The sequence below is a fragment of the Balaenoptera musculus genome, chromosome 6 (genome assembly GCF_009873245.2).
Source record: "Balaenoptera musculus isolate JJ_BM4_2016_0621 chromosome 6, mBalMus1.pri.v3, whole genome shotgun sequence".
In the NCBI taxonomy this organism is placed as follows: Eukaryota; Metazoa; Chordata; class Mammalia; order Artiodactyla; family Balaenopteridae; genus Balaenoptera; species Balaenoptera musculus.
Genome location: NC_045790.1, coordinates 108,668,939 through 108,691,870, shown reverse-complemented (window position 1 = coordinate 108,691,870; position 22,932 = coordinate 108,668,939). Strand labels below are relative to the sequence as shown.

At 53.1% G+C, this 22,932-nt stretch overlaps 1 protein-coding gene across 11 annotated transcripts in view; it reads right to left on the bottom strand.

Annotated features, from left to right (window-relative positions):
- SLC25A25 (solute carrier family 25 member 25) overlaps nucleotides 1–22,932 on the bottom strand; it is a 36,638-nt gene continuing 13,706 nt past the window's right edge. Inside the window, exons 1-12 of one of the 11 annotated variants that reach the window (XM_036854614.1) lie at nucleotides 19,354–20,012; nucleotides 10,343–10,469; nucleotides 10,164–10,251; nucleotides 9,444–9,479; nucleotides 9,070–9,181; nucleotides 7,697–7,855; nucleotides 5,905–6,057; nucleotides 5,457–5,564; nucleotides 5,190–5,357; nucleotides 4,469–4,619; nucleotides 4,248–4,357; nucleotides 3–1,309 (exon numbers count right to left, since the gene is read on the bottom strand). In XM_036854614.1, coding sequence (XP_036710509.1) covers nucleotides 845–1,309; nucleotides 4,248–4,357; nucleotides 4,469–4,619; nucleotides 5,190–5,357; nucleotides 5,457–5,564; nucleotides 5,905–6,057; nucleotides 7,697–7,855; nucleotides 9,070–9,181; nucleotides 9,444–9,479; nucleotides 10,164–10,251; nucleotides 10,343–10,469; nucleotides 19,354–19,572 — 1,896 coding nt within the window. In that variant the 5' untranslated portion in view covers nucleotides 19,573–20,012 and the 3' untranslated portion in view covers nucleotides 3–844. Of the gene's footprint in view, nucleotides 1,310–2,282; nucleotides 4,358–4,468; nucleotides 4,620–5,189; nucleotides 5,358–5,456; nucleotides 5,565–5,904; nucleotides 6,058–7,696; nucleotides 7,856–9,069; nucleotides 9,182–9,443; nucleotides 9,480–10,163; nucleotides 10,252–10,342; nucleotides 10,470–13,107; nucleotides 13,427–19,353; nucleotides 20,013–22,932 lie in introns of those variants that run through there. The other 10 variants (XM_036854615.1, XM_036854612.1, XM_036854619.1 and 7 more) reach the window with 10 other exon arrangements.

The following is a 22,932-nucleotide window of genomic DNA, read 5'->3' as shown; positions in this document are numbered from 1 at the left end:
GGAGCTGCGAGATAAAACTCTTTATTAAGGACCGGCCATTTCCGTTTCCTGTCTCATTTCAACTTTCCAGCAGCCCTCCCAGGCTCGTCTGGAGGTAGGACGGAGGTCTGAAATGCGTCTCGCTGGGCTAAAATCAGGGTTGTCAGCAGGGGAGAGTTCCTTCCGGAGGCTCTCCGGGACTCGGTCCTTGCCTTTTCCAGTTTCTAGAGGCCGCAGCATTCCTTGACTCAGGCCTCCTTCCTCCATCTTCAAAGCCAGTGACCTCGGGCTGAGTCCTCGCCCGTCTCCCCGCCTCTCTCCCTGCCTCTGTCTCCCACGTGGAAGGATCTTGTGACTACATTGGGTCCCCCTGGATACTCCAGGCTACTCTCCCTATTTTAAGGTCAGCTGATTAGCAACCTTAATTCCATCTGTGACCTTAATTAGCCTTTGCCATGCCACCTAATTCACAGGTGGTGGGGATTAGGACGCGGCTGTCTTTGGGAGGGGGTATAATTCTGCTTCCCACACCATAGAATATTTGGATGGGTTTTATCCGATTAGTAACTATCCTTTAAGCATGTAGTGGGTGCCGGGCACCTTCTGGGAGCAGCAGTGAGAAAGCCAGCAAGCACCCACGCCCTCTAGTTAGCGGGGAGAAGTGCAAGGGAGAAAACCAAACGGGGTGGGAATGAGCTGGGCCGCGGGGTGCAACAGGACTGCCATTGGAAGTAGGGTGGCCAGGGACAGGCTCTGTAAGAAAGTGACATTCGATTAAAGACTGGAAGGAGGGATGAAGGAACAAAGGAAGGAGGTTGGCTTGGTGACACATCAAGAGTCACCCACCTCAGAGCACCTCCCAAAATTAACTTCTGTGCTGGAGAAGCCCCACTCCCAGCTGGAAGGAACTGAGGACCTGGGAACCTGGGACCCGGCCACCGTCCCAAGGAGAAGCCTGGATGGGGTTGGGGGGGGGGGGGAGGGGGACACGACCAACTTGACAAGACCCAATGGTTAGGAAATGGTTTATGCCTGTTACCCTGGTAACAAGCTGATGCAAGTGGCATATTAGTTTCCTACGGCTGCTGTAACAAATCACCATGAACTTGGATGGCCAAAAACAATAGAAATGAATTCTCTCACAGTTCAGGAGGCCAGAAGCCAGAAATCCAGGTGCCAGCAGGGTTGGTTCCTTCTGGAGGGTCTGAGGGAGAAATCGTTCCTGCCTCTCCCCTCGCTTCAGGTGGGTGCCTGCAATCCTTTTTCTTTTTGGCCGCACCCGAGGCTTGCGGGATCTTAGTTCCCCGACCAGGGCTTGAACCTGCGCCCCCTGCAGTGGAAGCATGGAGTCTTAACCACTGGACCACCAGGGAAGTCCCAATCCTTGGCATTTTTTGACATGTCGATGCATCACTCCAACCTCTGCCTCTGTCCTCATGTGGCCTTCTCCCTGCGTAGTGCTCTCTTGCCTATCCAGATTTCCCTCTTTTATAAAGACACCAGTCATTGGACTTAGGGCCCACCCTCACCCAGGATGACCCCATCTTGACTTGATTACATCTGCAAAAACCCTACTTCCAAATCAAGCAACATCTGAGCTTCCCAGTGAACAAGAATTTTGGGGAGACACTGTTCAACCCAGCACAAGTGGTATACGCGTTTCATGCAAGGGCACACTTCTGTGTCTCCCTACAGCCTCTGAATGCCAGAGCCCCCTGGCACGTTCCCCATACAGTCCCCCACCAGCCAGTGGCACTGAGGGCTGTCAGTGGGGGGATGGGGACTGGGGTGTCGAGTTATTTAATGAACATTTCACTGAGCACTCTGTGCACTGGGCACTGCCTTAGGTGCTAGAGGTACAACTGCAGACACATTCCCGGTTCCCAGAAAGCGAATAAAGGATGTCCAGGGGGGCCCTCCAGCATCTCTAAGTCAGAAGGATGGGCAGGAGCCAAATCTGAGGCTGGGGAGGGGCAGCCAGTGAAGTGAAGAGAGGCACAGTGGTGTCTGGAGGTGCTTCAAGCAGGAGACAGGGATCAACTCTGCTCGACATGGGCTGAATCAGGGGAGGGCTGAGGAAGGACCAGACTCACTATCTCCTGGGGCACTGGAGACCTGTCAGAGCACCCCAAATCCAATGAACATCCATTCTAAAGAGGGGGTGCCTCCAGAAGCCCAGAGTGGGTAGCTACTCTGAGGGGTAGCTTTCTCATGTTCTCTCATGAGAAAAAGGGATTTGTAGTCTAACATGTAAACAGCCCCATGCCACCCAAGCCCAGGTCAGGAAAACCATGGCTCCATCATCAGCTCTGAAACAACTTTATTAGAAGGCTGTTTTAAATGACAACTTCCAATTCTTTCTTAATTTGCTTTGTCACCAATTCCAGTTATAACTCTATTCATATATAACAATAAAGCTTGCATTGATCTTTGCATCCTATTTAAATTGTCCTCATCAGGCCGTTCCGGTGAATGGAAGTGTGGCTGTGCAGTTGCACGCTGACCAGCATTACTGAGCAGGGGTAGCGGGGGGCCCGGGACAGAGGGAGCCCGCTTCACGGGTACGGGTGGGGAGCCGGCCGCCCTCTCCTCTGGCCCCCACCCCAAACTCACAGTGATAGGCACCTCACTGCCTTGTCTTTCAAAAAGGGTGAATAAAGAAATCCCTCCCAGTCCAAGAAATGATTTGGATTTCCATCTTCAACAGGGTTGAGATTTCCCCCACTCTTCCTGCCCCCTGATCAAACCCTCAGATCCTAAGGCTTCCTATTCCTAGGTGCTGGCCCCGCCCTGACCTGCCAAAGGACTGTCTCTCCGTGATCAGGGCCCTTCTGCCTTCTTGCCTTTCTTCTGTCACCAGTTCCGAAAGGAATTTCTTTGGACAGACATGGTGCAGCAGCGAGAAGGGTCACTCCCACGGCCCCCTTCTTCCTCTTCCCACCCCACCTCACAGGTGTTGGGAAGGTGCAGTCAACCAGGAACATAAATATGAATAAAAAATGAACTTGAAAATGACAGGCTATTAATTAAACAAATCTATAAAAATAGTTAGGACATAACTCTGTTCAAATAAATACAAAATAAATAGGCTCCAAGCAGTGTGATACGTTGCATCAGTGGAATGTGAGGCTGGTCCCACTTTGCCCCAGTTGGGATTGGACACGAATCCCCGGGGCGTCAGAAACAGACTTTAACGCGGTCAGCCAAGCCATTGGCTCTCTTTGTCTTCCCCCTGGAAGAACAGAACTTGTACATTTGTCCAGCTTGTCTTTCTGAACAAAACCCTTTTTCCAACAATACATAATTAAGGCCTTGAACACCTTTTCCTCCTCTCACCAGGGCGTGCAGACTCAGGGCAGAAACTGCCCTTCCTGCTTCAACACAATGCCCACTGCCCTCATGCCAGCGGGGAGGGAGAGGGAGTTGGTTCTGAGCTGGTGCCAGTCCTGACAGAGGCCGGGGCCAGCTCAGAGCCCCATGAGCCCCCCAGCAGCAGGGAGCAGAGGCCCTCTGGGTTCCAGGACCCCTGAAGCCATGCGCCAGGGCGCCAGGCAGCCTTGCCCTCGTCATGCACACGGGCATCCAGGTGCCCGTCTGCGGGGCAGCTCAGAAGCCAGACTCCTCCCTCTTCCCTGCCAGTGGCTGCGCTGCCGGCTGGGAAGTCGGGCCGAGGTCAGGTAGAACTACCCTTCCCCACGGACTGGGCGGAGAGGAGCAGCGTGGCGGGGGGAGTGGGCTGTGGGCCCTCCTCCTACCGTTTAAAACAGCAGCAAGGAAGGAAGCAAGGTGGGCCCGGGGAGGACGCTCAGCAGGCCCGCAGGCGCCCCGCGCCAATGGTCCGGCTGCGAGGACGCGATGGAAGAACTAAGCCAGCCTCCCAGCCCAGCTATTCGGCAGGCAGCACGGGAAATGTCCTGTCCCCACGCACGCGAGCCTGTGTCCTGCTGAGCCCTGGACCCTGAGGAACACCCACAGGTCTTCCCTGGAATGGGCACGAGGGTCAGCCAGGGCCAGCAGGACAGACCCAGTGGGCCTGCCGGCTCTGCCCCCACCCCTGCAGATGCATCCCAGGGTTTTCACAGCTTGGCTTAAGTCAGCTTAGTGTTGGCACATTCACAGAATGAGATGGCTACACATCCCAGGGCTGCAGGCCCAGGATCAGCGAGTCCGCGGGCGGGCTGGCCTCCCTCCCGTCACCGCGACTGCACGCCCAGGGTGATCTTCAGGTTCTCGTACACCACATAGCTGATGCTCACGGCCGGAATCACCTTCATGAAGTTGGGGGCCAGCCCCCGGTACAGGCCGAAGGCCCCCTCGGTCCGCAGGATCTGTTTGAAGAGGCTGCTCATGGTCACCTCCGGAGCGCCCTCAATGGAGGCTGCAGGGAGAGAGGTCGCCCGTCAGGGGCCTTTCGCCGGCTCCTTCCTACATCCCAACCTGCCCCGGGAGATGGGCCCCTGGGGACTGACTGGCCTAAGACCAGCCTTACCTTGGGCCTGCATCCGGGTCCTGACCAGGGCCAGTGGGTAGCTGGCCAGCTGGCCACAGGTGCTGGACATGGTGCCACAGGCCAGGAGCACAAACACGCCGGGGTCTGCGCTGTTCACTGCATAGCGCTGCAGCCAGGCATTCTTGAGTGTCTGAAAGGGCAGAGGGGGGCGGGGATGAGCCAAAGGGCCTGCAGGCCCCAGGAAGGGAGGGCTTGTGAGGCAGTGAGAGACTGGGGGGCTGAGGGGACAGTTATCGGATCCACACAGGAGGCGTTGCCCCATCACATGGGATCCGTGAGGCCACTGTAACCTGATTCACTTGGCCTGGGCCGGCCTGGGCTGGCCTGGGGCTGGCTGGGCTCCCGGCCTGCCTGCCCTTTGTTTCTGCTGTCACTGGGGATTTCTGGATAGGATGGGGAGCAGGGATGACGCAGGGGCAGCTCCTCCCTTCCCTCCCCCGAGAGCCGGACTCCTGTGCTCCAGAGTCTGCTGGGGGCCCAGGGAGCCCCCAGGGCATCGTGCTCTGTAGATCTGCCTGCCAAGCCCCTGGGGGTACAGAACCTGGGGGCTGCCAGGGGCAGGCAGTGTGATGGGAGACCCCTGCAATGGACAGATGAGTCTGGAAGGAGACAAAGGGGGACGGAGGGGTGACACATGGCCAGGAGGGGGTTTCTGAATCTCTCCTGCTGCTCAAGGGGCCTGAGTCCTCTAGGGCCTCACCTCGTAGACGGCCAGGTCTATCCCAGCGTAGGGGATGATCCCCAGCATGTTGGGAACGTAGCCTTTGTAGAAGGCGGCCATGCCCTCTCTGGCCAGGATCTTCCTGGCGCAGTCCAGCATGCCCGAGTACTGGCCTGTTTTGCGCAGGGCCATCCGGGTCTTCAGGACCTGCAGAGCCCAACGGAAGCGACGGAAGTGTGAGCCCAGCCCACTCCGCACCCTCACCTCCACACGCACTGCCCGCCCCAGGACCAACGTGGCCCTCACCTCCATCGGGTAGATGCTGCTCTGGGCAATGGCCCCTGCCAAGGACCCTGCCACAAGCCTCTCGTGAATCCTCAGAGTCTCTTGGTCACTCCCAACGAGACGCTTGATCTGGAACAGGGAGCAAACAGACTGATACCCCCCAGAGACCAGCACACCTGCTCCTGCCCTGCCCTTCCTCCCGGAGCCTGTCAGGTTTAGCCGAGACCTGGTGTCCCTGGCACTTTTGATGCTGCCCAGAAATGGAAGGAACTGGCCCCCAGTGGAACTGGTTGGTGGCAGAGCTGGGGTCAGGCTCAGGCCTTCCCATCCCCCGCCTGGCCCTGCTGTCCCTCAGGTACAAGGACTGGTTCCAGGTTCCAGGGAATCAACAGGGCAGGGACCTCATTCCAGGGGAAGCTCAGGAAGCAGCTGCTGATGGGCGACTCTCCCTGGGGAGCTGGGTCCTCACCTGTTCATAGGCCATGAACTTGATGGCCGACTCGGGGGCAATTTTGAGGACGTTGATGCCATTGCCGCGCCAGAGTGATTTGGCCCCTCCTTCTCGAATCATCTGGGTGAAGCCACCCACGATGCACATGTTGTTGCTGCGGGAGGCGTGCACCTGGGGGGGAAGGACAAGCGGTCAGAAGGAGCTCAGCGGCCACAGGGCCACTGTTGCCTGACAAAGAGCCGAGATCGAGGTTGGCAGGCAGGCTCCGCCCTCGTGGTACTCTGAGGCCAGCTCGGTACCCTGAGAGTCTAACGTGGCTGCTCTAGGTCCCACTAGATTCTGCTGTGCACCTGCTGGTGCCAACCCCATGCTAAACACCTCCACAAGGACTACTTTAAAAAAAGTTGAGCTTTTTGGACTTCCTTGGTGGCGCAGTGGTTAAGAATCTGCCTGCCAATGCAGGGGACATGGGTTCGAGCCCTGGTCCGGGAAGATCCCACATGCCGCGGAGCAACTAAGCCCGTGAGCCACAACTACTGAGCCTGCGCTCTAGAGCCCGTGAGCCACAACTACTGAGCCCGCGTGCCACAACTACTGAAGCCCGCGCGCCTAGAGCACGGGCTCCGCAACAAGAGAAGCCGCTGCAATGAGAAGCCCGCACACCGCAACGAAGAGTAGTCCCCGCTCGTCACAACTAGAGAAAGCCTGCGCACAGCAACGAAGACCCAACGCAGCCAAAAGATAAATTAAAAAAAGAAAAAAAAATTGAGCTTTTTATTATGGAAAATTTTCAAACATATATAAAAGTATAGAGGATTACATAATGAGCTTCCATGAACCCATAACGAGCTTCAACCATCATCAAACCAGCCAACTGATGCCCCACCCCCCATTAATTTAAAGCACATCCCTGGCATTTTGTCATTTCACCCAAGGACAGCTTTTAATCTCTACAGCATTCCTGGGGATTCGGTTAAGAAAAACAAACTGATGAGGCAATTTGTTCGAACCCCTTAGTTTCCAGAGGAATAGAAGTCCTGGGGGTGAAGTCTGGGTCACCCAGCTGGGACGGTGGGACCCCGGGTCGGGTCCCAGGCCCAGAGCTCCTCTCCCCGAAACACTCGCCTCCCTGATTCAGCACCAGAAGGGAGTTCTCATTCTTCCATACATAGGCCTCAAACCGAGGCAGGCCCAGGGGGTGCTGAGGGGGTAAGGAAAGGATGACGCCTTTTCTGAGCAGGGTTCCTGGCACAAAAAGTGCCAGAACGCAAGTCAGGGGACAAGGGGGTGACTGGCCACTGTTCAAAAGACACTGGAGTCCACTGATGTGTCCTCAGGCAGCTCGATTTCACAACCTTGCTCCCGACTTGGGTTCAGCATAAGCTGAACCTGCCCTGTGGACGTGGAGTCGGGTGCCCAGCCAAGGGAATGGTGTCCAGGCCAGATGAGGATCCGCTTGCACTGCCCCCCACGTGGTGGCCTATGTAAGGTGCACCTAAGGAAACAGGTTCCTGCCACACCCCAGTCCTCACTGGGGTCATCTGCCCCCAGTATGGCCCTGTAATGTGACTCCTGGCTTAAGGGCCTCAGATAAAATTAGATCAGGCCACCTAGGCCAGGATCTAATGTGCAAAAGGCCACCTAGGCCAAGATCTAATGTCACCCTTGTCTGAGCAATAATTCCAATCTGATTTACTGGGTTAGAAAAGTATGGGCCCAAAGCAGGGCCCCAGATAAGGGAGGGGAAACCAACCCACCAAAGAAACCCAAGGTGGAAACCAGGTGGCTTGGGGCCTGTTTTCCTGCGTACCTGCATGAGCACCTTGAGTCTGTCCAGGGGGGCCGTGCAGGTTCTCGATACGGCCCCCGCCCCACCGCCAGCCACCAGGTGTCTCCACCACATCCCCGTCTGCCTCTCCTCCACCGTGAACTCGTCGGGGACCGTCAGATTCTCACCCACGTCAAAGATCTGTGAGGAAGACCAACAACGATAAATCTAGCAGGCTCCCGAAGCTTGTGGCAGAACTGCCGGCAGACAGCTAGGTCCACAGCCTTCTGCCGCCTAGAATGGACCCCCTACCCCTTCGCTATGTGGAGGCAGCAAAGCTCTGAGCTGTCTGTGGCCTTGGAGAGGCCCAGGTTAGAACTGAGAGCACAGCTGGAAGAACGCAGGTAGAAAACCACGCGGACAGCCCTTCTGGGCACTGCCAGGGGCTCCTGCAAGAACAGCTTACAAAGGCATTTCAGCTGAGGATCACCAGGCTAGCTGTACTGGAAGGTTCAAGTCAGGGATAAAAATTCTTCTGAAACCCGATGTGTAACCAGATCACGTTGGCAGAACATTATGCAAGGCTTCTGCAAACACGAGAGGGTTGTGCTGCCTGTGTAATGCCCTCTCTCCCAGGTGGCCTCCTGGCTCGGCAGGCAGAGCCAGTTCTGCTCCAACCCTGGGGCTGCAGGCCAGACCCACGGGGCAGCGGCTCCTACCCACAGAGCGTCCACCTAATTTCACCCAATGAAGATGCCAGGCGTCCCCTGAGGGCACCTCGGGAGACAGAGGAGGAGGAGCACCTGTGGCCTCCTCTTCTGGAGTCGACGGTCCAGGATGGATAAGACTGCCACCAGGGGATACTCAGCAAGGACCAGCAGAAAGGGATGCTTGTGCATGAAGGGGGCTCATGGGCAGGGGGTCAACGGGGCCACTACCGGTGAGGGTGCAGAGCTCTGTGTGTTTCTGACCGGGGGTGAAAGAGCAGTGGGGAGGTATTCGTTTGCCATAGAGAGAAATGACACAAAAAATGGGGTGGCCGGGGGGAGAAACTGAAGAGCTCTGCTACTGGATCTCTACAGAGCAGCCCTCGGGAGGCTTTGGGAGAACAAGGAGGCTTGGGGAGAGGGTGCTTACAGTGGACCTTGAAGAACAGGCAGCACATGGGGACAGGAGGGCATTGTTTCTAGGAGAGGGAGCCCCGTGTTTGGGGCATGGGCGGGCCGTTCAGGTTGGCCGGCATGAGGGAGATGGAGGGAGCATGTGGAGGGCTGGCAGAGAAGTAGACAGCCCTGCCATTGAAGGGGAGGTGGGCTGGGAACCCCCACCAGGATGGGGGCTAATGCTGGGCGAAGGGGACCCCATGAACGGACGAGGCAGAAACCGCCTTCCGGCCCCGGGAGCACGGGGCTCACCGTGGAATGCTTCCAGTACAGGATGATCTCAGGGATGTTTTCCACGGGATGCAGGAGGTGATAGTCTCGCCACTCGTTCCAGTCGATGGTCATCGTGCCATTCTTGTCCATGCTGCAAGACAAATGCGTGGGTCGCCCAACTGTAAACAGGCCCCATCTGTCAGCCGCACTTCCCACCTCCAGGGGAGCCGAGGGCAGGCGCGTGGCCACCAGGAAACCACAGAAGGCGCCTCTGCCCTGGAGGAGAAAAGGCCAGGTGGCTCCACATCCCACCTGGCACAAAAACGGGATTTAAGGGCCCACGAGAACCCCGTTCTGATCAGGCACAGAGGTCAAGGAGGGAGGTGGTCCCGAGAGTGACAACGGATACTTACTAGGTGACAGGGCCCCAGAAGTGGCCCGTTCGTATTCTGACAGACAGACAAAGGCGGATGCAGAGGAGAGAGGAGAAACAACACAAATAAGTGCTCTGAGCGGAGGTTAGTGATGCAAGCACATGCCACGGCACAGCACGAGGACGCACCCTCCACGCGGAGGGGAGCGAGGGCCAGAGGCTGCCGTCCCTGACCAGCCGGCTTCGGGCCCCTGGGACTTGGGGAGGCTCGGGAGGACAGGAAGTGGCTCTGGGGCTGTTCTGTGCGAGTTCCCAGCACAGCAACGATGCCAGTCCCCAGGACCACCCCTGGCCTGCGGGATGCCTTTCGGGGCAGCACATCTGAGCGTTGTGTTAAGAGGAAGTTCCCCACAGTGGAGGGCGGCCACGTGAGCCCTGCCCCTGCACGACCGGGCAGAGAAGGGTGTTCCTTGCTGGCCTTTCACCTACTGAAATCCCCCACTAGTCTTCTCTCTTAGCGGGTGGCTGGCGCTCAGGTACTCTGCCAGGTGATCTGTGATTCTACCACCGGGAGCTTACCAGGAACCCGGGGAGCGGCTGGTCTCTGGGAGGGGTTACTTATTCATCCCTTCCAACCACCAGAAGCCAAAGTTCGCGGAAACAGGGTCAATACAGTGAACGGCACGAGGGAGTGAGTCCAAGAAACTTTCTTTCGTCACACTTTTGTTAAACCAGACGCAGGGGCTGGCTACGCACTCACCTCTTGAGGATTTTTTCTGCCTGCTGTTCAGATATCTTGACTCCCAGGTCCCGCAGGGACTGCATGATCTCCTGCGCGTCGATCCGTCCTGGAACAAAAAAGGCCGTGAGCCGGGAGCCAGCCCTGCGGAGAGGCCCAGGACCGCTGGGCCCACCGCTGGCCCCGGGGGCAACGCTCACCATCATTCTTCTTGTCCAAACTCTTGAATACCAGCCTCAGTTTCTTCTCGTGATCTTGGAGATAATGGACAAACTCTTCAAAGTCTAGCTGCCCATCGAGGTCTTTGTCGCCAGCTTGTACAATTTTCTATAAAACAAAAGTGAGGTTTTGTCCTTCAGCTTTTCCCGTCCCTCGTGGTGTCCCGTTCCCAGGAAACAACTGCTCAACCGTGAACAGAGGTGGCCCCATGACCCGAGACACTTCCCCTCCTCCACTCCCAGGGCCACCACCACCTGGATCCCCTAGGGCCAGCCAGAATCCAGCCAAGAGCCTGCCGCGTTTCCCTCATGAGCAAAGAGGAAAAAAGAGCCCGCAAGAGGAGCCCTTGACAGAGGCCGGCAGCGGTGGGCTTGGTACTTCCACCAGGCCAGCTGCCCGGCTCCCCTGCAGCACTGTCCCTGGTGCCAGGTCTCAGCACCACATGCTCTCTGCCCACATGTGGGGTGGCCCTGGAGCTCCAGATTCCATCAGAAACTCTGCAGCTTGCTCTTTTTATCCCTAAAAGTGGCACTGGCCCAAGAACAATTGGGGGTGACCAGGGTAAAGGTACAGGGCAGAGCTGGCCCCTGCCAATGCCTGCTTGGCAGAAGTACTGCCAGAGAGAACTCTGGAGGATGGAGGAGTGGTAAGAGCAATGGGAACTGTTCTTGGGCCTGTGCTTGATGGCGCTGCCTGACTCCGATCTCAGGGGAGCCAGATGCTATAACCAACCTCAGCTGCCTTAACCAGGCACTGAAAAGCAGGGCAGCTCCACTTAGGAACAGTTCAGTGACCCAAGGAAGCTTTCAGAGACCCTTTCCTTGGCAGTGAGGTTCCAAAAATCTGCGCCTGCCCTTAGAGATGAGCTCTGTTCAGCAGCTGCAGTCCGTTTCGGATGCTCAGCAACTGGAACTTTTCCACAAAAGCACAAGCACTTGGTTTGTGCCCGGGGTCCTGCTAAATGCTTTATCTCTAGTAACCCGCTGAATCCTCGCAAACAGCCCTAGGAGGTGGGTACTATCATTTCCCCCATTTTCCAGAGAAGGAAACAGAAGCTCACGGAGGTTTAGTAATTTATCCAAGGTCGCACAGCTAGGGAAATGGTGGGCAGGATTCAAGCCAGGCCTGTTGGACTCCAGAGCCACCTCCCTATAGGGTCTGCTGCCATTCTAAAGGTTAATCTCAAGAAGGTGGGGAACATACATGAGTCACTCCAACCCAGCAACACCCCAAAACCAGGACCAAAAATCTCCTAAGGAAAATGGTTATAGTCTCCCTGTGTTGCCCAATTCTCTCAGCAAGAAATACCGTCACTATCCACAAACCAATGTGGGTTTCAAAGTCTTCTGAGCCAGTGGGTTTGGAAATTGATGGACCATTGGCTAGCTGGTCCTCTCCAGATACTGTGTCACCTAACATGATCCAAAGAACAACTCAGGGAGGGTGTGGCTGGAATGTGAGACAGAGGCTGGCACGTGTTCTATCAGCTGTCTGGAGTTACGTTAACTTCCTGCAGACATTTGTGCTCTCCACCAAAATACAGATTACATATAGGTTAGCACCCTAGATTTATGAGAGGAGCGGAAATAGAATCTGCCTGTCATTTAGAGAGGAGGCGAACACTAGGCACGAAGCTCGTTGGTATCTGGGTTGCTCTGGCACCAACGCGATCCGTGTGCCTTGTTGGGGTGGGTGCCCGTGATACAGAAAACTCAAGGACATGCTCATGCAGCTGATTTCAAAATATTCTAAGTCGTTGCTTCCACCTCAGTCCTGTCTCCTTCCTAGAATATGCAAATCACCACGCCCTGCACACCATCTGACCTTCACTGCCCTCGTGAGCACTGGGGGACAGCACAGGATCTGATTAATGGAGAAGTTGGGGTGTCCCTTTAGGAGGCAGGCGACCCCCTCAGACTCTGTAGCTGTTTCCCCATATTTAAAATAGTAATGGGGCTTCCCTGGTGGCGCAGTGGTTGAGAGTCTGCCTGCTAATGCAGGGGACACGGGTTCGAGCCCTGGTCTGGGAAGATCCCACATGCCGCGGAGCAACTGGGCCCGTGAGCCACAACTACTGAGCCTGCGCATCTGGAGCCTGTGCTCCGCAACAAGAGAGGCCACGACAGTGAGAGGCCCGCGCACCGCGATGAAGAGTGGCCCCCGCTTGCCGCAACTGGAGAAAGCCTTAGCACAGAAACGAAGACTCAACATAGCAATCAATCAATCAATCAATCAATCAATAAATCTTTAAAACAGTAATGATTTCTGCTGCCTCCTGCTCCAAAGAGACGCCTAGGAAGGTCCCCTCACCCCTGCCCGTTGGTTTGTTTCACCCAGGGCACAGCCCTGTCACCTCCAGCCTCCGCAGCCACGGTTCCAACTCCTGGGCCTCCAGTGAGGGGCCTCTCCCCTCCCCTCCTGCCCCCCAGCTCACAGAAAGCAGCTAGACTGTGCCCCCACTTCCTGGCCCTGCACTGCTTAGAACCCCGCCCTCCGCAAGAAAATTCCTTTCCATCTCCCACAAGTGCCTTCCCTATAATTCCAGCCTTCCTTGGAAGTCACATGAGAGCCAGTCACTCCCGTGACGTACGTAGCCCTTTAGCCGCCTATAGTTATGCGACAGCTGGGGAAAAAACTGGCACGCTTAGAAATGGGGGGGACCTTTGAGGTATGCGGACCCTCTACCAGCTCATCCATTCACTCAACCAACACTGATGAAACGCCCGCTGCCTTCCGCGGTACAGACCTGCTTCCACTGGCGGTAGGTGGAGAACTCCTGGGAGGGGATAAAGACACTGAGTTTGAAGATGGACTTCAGCTCGGCGGGAAGCCCCTTGGACTCGAAGTACTGGAACTCGGTCTGGGCCTCCCCGATGAGGGGCACGTACAGGCACAGGCAGAGCATGCTGGCGGGAGCTGTGTCAGGCGGCGTGGATCCCGGGGAATGCTGCCCGGCCCGGCACACTTGCACAAGGTACGCTGGGACGCAGCTGTCATTGGCTGCCTCCGCCCTGTCCTTTCACTTAATTGAAAAAAGTCTGCTCACTGTACCTCCCGCCCACAGCCAATGAGCACAGAGCCTGGCAAGGAGGCGTGCGTTGCCCGAGTGCAGAGGGATAAAGATCAGGACTGACGTCACCTGCTCCCCAGTTAACCCTTCGGAGACGGGCAGAGCATTCTGCCCTGCCCTGGGATCTGCCCCAGAAACCTTCACCCTCTGGCTGCCAATCCCTCCAAACAAATAGCCTTTGGCCTGTTTTTCCACAAGGTCCCCAAACGCGTCACACGATACAGTGGTTTCTCTCCTTGGTAAATCATTCCCAGCAGAAAAATAAGTGGAGGTAGAGAATGAATCAATGCTCACCTGAAACGGCCCCGTTTCGCTGTGAGGGTAGAAGTCAGTGGTGGGCGGGGGGCGGGGAGTAGTCCTGGAAGTAGCCCCTTGGGGGGTGGGGAGGGGTCTTTCACTTGCAGGGGAGCTGCCCCTCAGCCGGCTGCCTGGGCCACACGGCCTTCCAGGCACAGCTCTGGCTGGCTCTAGTGACCTTCCCCAGGCCACCCTGCACATGAGCACCCCCTCCCCTGTAGGCTTTGCCTGGGGACCCCACAAGCACCGAGAGGCTGAAATGATGGGGGCAGGAAGAGGACATTCTAGGCCACAGGTCACTGTGCCGGGGCACTCCGGAGCAGCACCAATCTGGGGTCAGCCTGGGCCTCACTTAAGATCCACGGACGTGGTCTTCAGAGCCCACATTCATTCAGGACACTCTAAAGTTCAGTGCATCGGAGCTTTCTGGCCTACAACTGTGCTGCTCATTACTTTTATTTTATTTTATTTTGCCACGCCACGCAGCATGTGGGATCTTAGTTCCCCGACCAGGGATCGAACCCGCGCCCACTGCACTGGAAGCGTGGAGTCTTAACCACTGGACTGCCAGGGAAGTCCTCAATTTTAAATAAACTAAAATTCAATGAAAGTAAAAATTCATTTCCTTGGTCGCATGGCCACACGTTATTTCCATCATCACAGAAAGTTCTACTGAGCAACACTGCCCTAGAATGTCCCTTTTAGGTGAGGATGAGAGGAAACTTCAGGTCTTGGAGATTCAGGATCTGATCTTTATTTAAGGGCCATCCTGCCATCTCCACCTCATTCCTTCCCAAGGAAGGTGTCAGATTCGTGCTGCAGAGGAAGAGCCCACGTCACAGAGATGATAAAGGAATCCGTCTCGCCGTGTTCCATCTACAGTGCACCACTTCCTAATATAGACGAAACCTCACGACCAGGATGGATTAAAAACAGATGGATATCATTTGGGGATCCACCAAAGTAAAAGGAACTTCTTAAATTCACTAAAAAGCTTTTGGTTAAGAACTTGAAAAAGGTTCTGAAAATAAGATGCTGATGCTTATATACATCATTATGAAACAGATTTTAATAACTTATATGATATTTCAGCCCTTCTAAAAGAGATCTGATGGTGAGTCTGTAAAAACAGGTCTTGGGCTGTTTCATCCATCCACTAGGGAGGATCCGATGAGGTATCCAGAGGCAGCTCAGGATTATTCAGGCAAATTCCTGCCCAGCCTCCACCTAAATCCATGATACTCAGCTGTCTCTTAAGCTACCCAATCCAGAATGTCCTGCTTTAGGGCTATTTTTACGTACATCTTATCTCTACTGCTGGGGTCCTGAAGGCAGGGCCTTTGTACCTCACGGAGGTGCTTGACATAAGCAGTTTCTGAATGAATGAATGAATCGTGCTTGGCAGGCCTCTGAGACCCCAAAAAACAAATATGACCACTCTTTATGAAGACCGTAGGTTTGGTTTCCCAAGTGCCAGCAAATAGAGTCCTCAGGGTATTTTGTCCACCTCAACTCAACAAGATACTGTATTATTATTTTTATTTTAAAGGAAGTTCACATTTATAAATAAAAGAGCTGAATTTTAAATGCTGATCTTCCTTTTTAAAATTATTCATGATTGCTTCTGAAACGAAAATAAATTACACAGATCTGTTGAAGTGTCTCATTTCAATGACAACTGCAGTCCTTCCAATACAAAATGGCAAATATTTTGACTGAATAAATAAGTTGTTCAATTGGAGATGTTCCTTTCCTACTAAACTATGTTTTTCAAATAATGTTGGTAAACATAATTGTACCATTGAGGGGTTTTTTTTGGTACCATTGAGTTGTATGATGTATTTACAAGACAAATCTGAGAAGAGATCTGAAAACAATACCAAATGAAAGTGAAATCAACACTCAATATATAAGGAACAATTATTAAAGCATTATCAAACAAGGGCAACTATCTTCTAGAATAAACAGAATGGAATGTCCTTGAGTATAACAGAGCTCATTACTCTACAGACCAATGGTATCACAGGGCCAGGAAATGTTCTCTGAAGAGTTCTGCACATGCTTGTCAAGACGTTATTTTACAATGCTTACATTAATTCTATTCCAATGTTAATCTTAAAAAAGGGCTCCAACGTATTTCTATTTTGCAACTGTGTTTGAGTCCAACAGAATGTCTTCATTGGACAAACGTAAACTGGCGTTTGCTTATTTATTTAAACCACCCATCTTCCTGAGTTGCATAGGTCACGCAGAACTCTGTTGTCACACAGAAACCTTTACTTCTCAGTTGAGCCAATCTCCAGGCACCTGGTGTCCAAGGCAAATGCTCTCTCCCTGGAATTACAGACACTGGGCCCCAGAGGGGCCCTGGGGTCATCTCTGAATCTCTGAGATGAAGAAACAGACCAGGAGAGGCCACCTGGTTTGCCCGGGCCCCAGAGCCAGCTGGCGGAGGCTCACCCAGAGCCTGGCTCCTGTTACAATGGCCACTTAAAACAGCATCCAAGCCTGACACCGCCATAAAGAGATTTTAGAATTCAGCTTCCAAAGAACACTTGTCAGCCTGACCCTGAGAATTACAGTGAGCAGTACCTCACATGGGAAGGCAGCAGTTGCGGGGGAGTAATTTTAGCCTTAGCTAAAAAAAACCACAAAAAACTGTATGTGTTACAGCTCTGAACACATACGTGAGAAATACAAATAAGGAAGAAGAATATGGTAGGGCTCAGGACTTCCCTGGCGGTCCAGCGGATAGGACTCCGCGCTTCCGCTGCAGGGGGCACAGGTTCTATCCCTGGCTGGGGAACTGAGATCCCGCATGCCACGTGGTGTGGCCAAAAAAAAAAAAAAATTCATAAAGCAGGGCTTGTGCTCCGTTCCTGATGTTTCACACCAGCTCCCGGTGCTTTTGGATCCCCGAGTAAAGTGCTCTCTCCCCCTCCTGCCATCGACACGTCTTCTCTGCTATCTTTACCTGTTCTAATTTTGTGACCCAGATCTACTTTTGTTTCCTTTCTTCCAATGTCCATTCCTGTAACAACTAGTACTCAGAAACAATGGCAGCCACTCCAGATGCCTTAGAATTCAGTGGCATTCGATTTCCCTTAATCTGCTAAGTAGCAGTTCCTCTCACAAGCATCTTCTCACCCTCAGATCTGCACATGCCCCCACCCCACCAGCTTTCCTTGTTCTACCACTGTTTCATGCCAAAGATTCCCATAAGTGCCGGAATACCATGAGTAAGAACAGGGCAGGTAGAGTACCTCTGGGAGTGTGGCATTAGCTCATACAGTATTTCCACCGCCCCCCCCCCCCCCCCCCGCCAATGACTCAGACCAAGCGAAAAATATTAATATATTGCCAGCAACCAAGCTATTCTAGCCCCACCCACCCGTAAGGCCCTCGAGCCTCATTTGCTGCTGTAGCGGTAGTGTCATTTGATGATCGGGTTGCCATGACAGCCCAGTGGAGCCGGTTTCCAATGAAACCTGCCTGCACTTGGCAATTAGACACACAATGAGCAAAATTCTCTGAGCTTCTGAGAAGACGGCCCCTCAGGATTTGAAAGCTTGAATGCCGCTCAGGGCACCTCCCACTCCAGACTAATGGCTTTCTTCTCCAACTGCAGATCGACTGTAAGACAAAGATAAAGGGGGAAACTGGAACAGTTCCGACAATAAAAGCTTGCGGGAACCTGACTCACCAGCAGACATATTTAAGAGAGAAGTGAGAGTCGAACAAAGTAGCGCCACTGGGAAACTGAGAAGGCTGAGAACCAAATTGAACGTCTCTACGAGGTTTCCATGAGGCTGTGGCAGCGTCTGCCGGAGAGAAATGGCGAGCCAGGTCCCACCGGCCCGCGATCCCAACCTCCAACCCCTACCTTCCAGAGCAGCTGCGCTGGAAAAGGACGCACGCTGCTGAAACACTCTTCCAGTTCTTAGTCTGTCTGCCTTTAAAGGGTCCACACCGCCCAGATGTGCTTTCTTGCTTGTTTCAAACCAAACCAGCTGACGCACCTCCCTCTTGGGGCTCCCCACACCCCCAGGCAGCTGATCCATCTCCCTTCTGGGGAGAAGTGTCAGTGAGAGGTGTGGTTCTCAGGTTCAGCCTGCCTTGCTCCCGATTCTGTAGGCCAGGAGAGAAGCCGTTCAGAACAGTCCTGATGCCAGGCCAGCCCAGGGGGAGGGCTGGCAAGAGGTGCCAGTCGGTGTGAGTCTGGGAAGTGGAGCAGTTAATTATTAAAGTCAAAAGAGGGTGAATTTAAGAGGAGCCAGCCAGCCCCTTAAGCCCTTGGCCATAAGGCAAGCAGGTCTGGAGATAAAAGTTCCTCACAATAGATAACGCCACGGCCATTTCCGAGCTCCTGTGAAATGATCAAAAGGTAGAAAGCGACACCTGTCACATCTCAGGCACAGTACAGATGCCGAGACCCCTGTCGCCCCGGATGAGCCCATCACAGACTAAGGATTCTCCTCAATGCTTAACCTGAAACCACTGCAAAAGTTGTTGCATCAGAAGTCCCTCCCACTTAGCAAAGGAAAAATGAACATCTATTTCTTAAATGCAGTAGTTCAATTCAGCAGAACCTTTTGTGGACTCTACAGTGTGCCACACACAGGGCACAATCTCCTTCCTTTTTCCAGTTGATTTTTATCCTGAGAAAGGAGAAAAGATTCAAAATAACCAAGCCTCAGGAGGTGAACAAGGTTCTTCTACCACAGGCAGGAGAAATCACAGCCAAATAGCCTTTCTGTTCTAGTCCTGAGAACTCGACTGGTCCCATTAAAAACGGCTTTCTTAAGGGAAGGTGAGGGCAGTACATGGCAAAGTTCCAGGTAGACTGAAATGAAATCTCACCTCTACCCCTTCTTAACTGTTTAATCCCTGGCAAACTACTTAACCTTTCTGCACCTCAGTTTCCTCATCTGCGAAATGGGGGTGCTACCACTTACCCTGGTTCTTGTGAGCTTCAGATGACATAACCCACGCTCAGGGCACGAGATGGACAGAAGGCCCCGGCGCTCAGCAGACCCGCAGACCCGTGAGGAGCACCGGCCTCCGTGCACTGAGACTCCAGCCTCCACTCTGCCTCATCGCTCCCTTTCTCCCAGAAAGAAAGGCAAGATGGGTCCCCTGCCTACCAAGGCAGAGGGTCTGACCTTTGGGATGCAGGGCAGGCTGGTCCTCCCCAGCTCCCGGCAGCTGGCTTCACCTTTGAAGGTTTGCTCTGTTGCCCGCTGAGCTCTGTCCTCCCTGTGCTGTTTAAACAGGCTAAGACCTAAGACACGGTGTTGTTGTAACTGTTTGTCCCCTGCCTTTCAAATGGCTTTCTGGGGCCAAAGAGACAAATCCTAAGGTAAATCTTCCATTGCATTCAACCTTCCTTCTTCAAATGGCCGCACTGAAGTGGTCACAATAGGGTAATAAAGCTTTTGCAGTGGCCACAGAAAGATTCTGGACTGGAGTTGGGCTTCTTCATTGTCTAACACTTCTCCCCAGGCCCCCGGTACCAAACGGATTCATTCATAAGTCCTCTCTTCCTCCCCCACACTCCAGCTTTTTCCAGGAAAATGATCCTAGGCTAGCCCCTAACCTAGGAGGTCCTCTCGACGTTGCCATTACCTTTGGAAACTGCTCTGCGGGTCCGACCACCAGCAAGATGGTGGGTCTCTTTTCCGTGGCCTCAGCCCTTCCGTCCTGTTTCCCCAAAAAGCTTGGCATCTGGGCTCCCCGCGCCGGAGCCGGGGTGCCTCTGACTTCATTCCCGCTCCCCTCTCTGGAGCCTTGGCACCTGGCCCTGGGGAAGAAGCTAGACAGAAAATGCCACAGCATCTGCAACATCACGGCTTCCTCCCCACGTCGCCGACGGTGACCGTTCACTTTTGAGGAGGGATGTGACCACAATACCAAGGGTCTCTGGCTACACAGCTGCTTGGAAGACTAGCCTGGGGAGTTGTAAGGCTGGCAGCTCTGTATGCAGTGGCTGTTTCCTGCCTTCTCAAATTTGCTAGCACTGCTGTCGTGCCTGGCCTGAGAAGCAGCTCACTCTGAAAGCCCCGCCGGGTTGCTGACAACGAGAGAGCAGCTGGAGCTTCTTCAATAAAAACTCACTTTTGCAGGTGGACGGTGATCAAATGCTTGGCTTTTTGAAAAAAGGAAAAAGCGATAGCCCAACAGACCTCTCCCGGAGGCAGAAGCAACTTCGAGCTCCCAATTATTCCGCTGTCCTCGCTCAACTAATGATCATCACGCAAGTGAGGAGCCGAGCATCCAGCCTGCATTCTCACTGCAGCAGGGCGCGGCCAATCACCTCTGCCGACACTACCGAGTTCATTATCCCCACCAGCAACATCCCTCCAATCACAGCCGGCCGATTCCCTGCATGCAGCCGGCAGTTCTGCAGGGAGGTGCCCGCGGTAACCTCCAGAGGAGCTTCCAGTCTCACAGAATCCACCTTGAGCTGGCTGGTCCTCAAGAGTCCAACTTCCTTCTCTCCACCTGGCTGTTTCCGGGATGACATTCCCCATCAAGTTTAGCACAATCAAGAGATCCTGGCAACACTTCCTAAGACATCTAGCAACACTTTCCCTTGTTCCATTATCCCATTCTCTGCAACTGTGTGTAACACAATGCACACCATATCACAGCCACTTCTCTGTGTCTCGCTCTACAAGATGAACTTCCTGAGGACAGGGACCAAGTCACAGATCCTTCTACCCCTAGTACCCAGAACCAGGCACAGATGAAGTCTGTGGACTGAAATGAGTAAATGATCATGAATAAAAGGGAATTAATCTTTGGTCATTTGTTTCTTTTTTTTTTTTTTAAAGGAATTCCTTTATTTTTATTATTTATTTATTTATTTATTTTTGGCTGTGTTGGGTCTTCGTTTCTGTGCAAGGGCTTTCTCTAGTTGCGGCAAGCGGGGGCCACTCTTCATCGCAGTGCGTGGGCCTCTCACTATCGCGGCTTCTCTTGTTGCGGAGCATAAGCTCCAGACGCGCAGGCTCAGTAGTTGTGACTCACGGGCCTAGTTGCTCCGCGGCATGTGGGATCTTCCCAGACCAGGGCTCGAACCCGTGTTCCCTGCATTGGCAGGCAGATTCTCAACCACTGCGCCACCAGGGAAGCCCCCTGGTCATTTGTTTCTTAACTTACTGGAAGACAAATGCAGTGCCGGGTCATCCCTCACAAAGGTAACCCTTTGATATGGTGTTCACAACCATTATTTTAAAAACAAACACAGCATGAAAAAAGTTTAATAGACTGTGTTGGGGAGAGTATGGAGAAACATATACCCTCATACGCTGCTATGAGAGTGTAAATCAGTATAATCTCTCTGGAGAGCAATTTAGTCACAGCTACCAACATATCAAAAGCACAAACGCTCTGACACAGCAATTCCGCTTTTAGTGATTTATCCTGCAGATATATTTGCACATGTGGGAAATCACATATACATATGTGATATATATGGGATACGTACGTGTGATAAAATATAAGGATATTTTTTGCAGCCTGATTTACAATAGCACAGGTTTGGAAACAATGTAAAGTTCTTTAGAAGGGGAGTAGGTCATAAATTAATGCACAACCACAATGGAGCCCTAGGCCGCTGTCAAAAAGAGTAAGGCAGCTCTACACCTACTATTATGGAATGACTTGAAAATATCTTGTTAGATGAAAAGAGCAAGGTGCAGAAGAAAGGGGATAGTTTGCTGCCATCTATTTCTAAGCTTGTGTACGTGAAGAATCTCTCTGGAAAGACAAACTAAAATTGAAGAGACGGTTTGGGGTGGGGTGGGGGTGGGGAACTTGGGGGTTTGAAGGAAGAAAGATAGATGGGAGGTTTATTTTCATTGAATATCCTCTTATATCTGGTGAAACCAAATCATGAGCACGTATGACCGGGCACACATGTGTGCATACATACAACCGTTATTTAAAAAGAAAACACGGGCTTCCCTGGTGGCGCAGTGGTTGAGAGTCTGCCTGCCAATGCAGGGGACACGGGTTCGAGCCCTGGTCTGGGAAGATCCCACATGCCGCGGAGCAACTGGGCCCGTGAGCCACAACTACTGAGCCTGAGCGTCTGGAGCCTCTGCTCCGCAACAAGAGAGGCCGCGATAGTGAGAGGCCCGCGCACCGCGATGAAGAGTGGCCCCCACTCGCCGCAACTGGAGAAAGCCCTCGCGCAGAAACGAAGACCCAACACAGCCAAAAATAAAAATAATAAATAAATAATAAATTAAAAAAAAATTAAAAAAAAAAAAAGAAAACACGACAAGGGAAAGCAAGACAGCATGCTTGTTTGAAAGCTGAGGAGCCTGCGTCAGTTGCCCTCTCACTGGATATACAGAACAACTTTACCTGGAAGCAGTTTCGTGTGTTAAGTGTCTAGTCTTTGGAGCCAGACCCCAGGTTCAATCCTGGCCATCACTTACTGGCTGTGTGATCTTGGTCAAGTTACTTTACCTCTCTGTGCTTTAATAGCCTCATGTGCAAAATGGGGATAGTAACAGAACCGTATCATTACTTCACAGAGTCGGTTAAAGACTACATGAAATAATGTACAAAGCTCTTAGAACAGTACATATTAGCTATTTTATCTAGAAAATGATTGTGAGGGACTTCCCCGGTGATCCAGTGGTTAAAACTCCACGCTTCCACTGCAAGGGGCATGGGTTTGATGCCTGGTGGGGAAACCAAGATCCCACATGCTGTGCAGTGCAGCAAAAAAAAAAAAGAAAGAAAAAGAAAAGAAAATGATTGTGAGTTCAGGGTCTTCCCTGGTGGCATGGTGGTTAAGAACCCACCTGCCAATGTAGGGGACATGGGTTCAAGCCCTGGTCCAGGAAGATCCCACATGCCATGGAGCAACTAAGCCAGTGTGCCACAACTACTGAGCCTGCGCTCTAGAGCCCGTGAGCCACAACTACTGAGCCTGTGTGCCACAACTACTGAAGCCTGGGCGCCTAAAGCCCATGCTCCACAACAAGAGAAGCCAATGCAATGAGAAGCCCGCACACTGCAACGAAGAGTAGCCCCTGCTTGTAGCAACTAGAGAAAGCCCACGTGCAGCAACAAAGACCCAATGCAGCCATGAAAGAATGAATGAATGAATAAATAAATAAATAGAAAATGATTGTGAGTTCATAGAAATAAATAGTTTTAATACTAAAGAAGAGCCAGTCCAGAGCA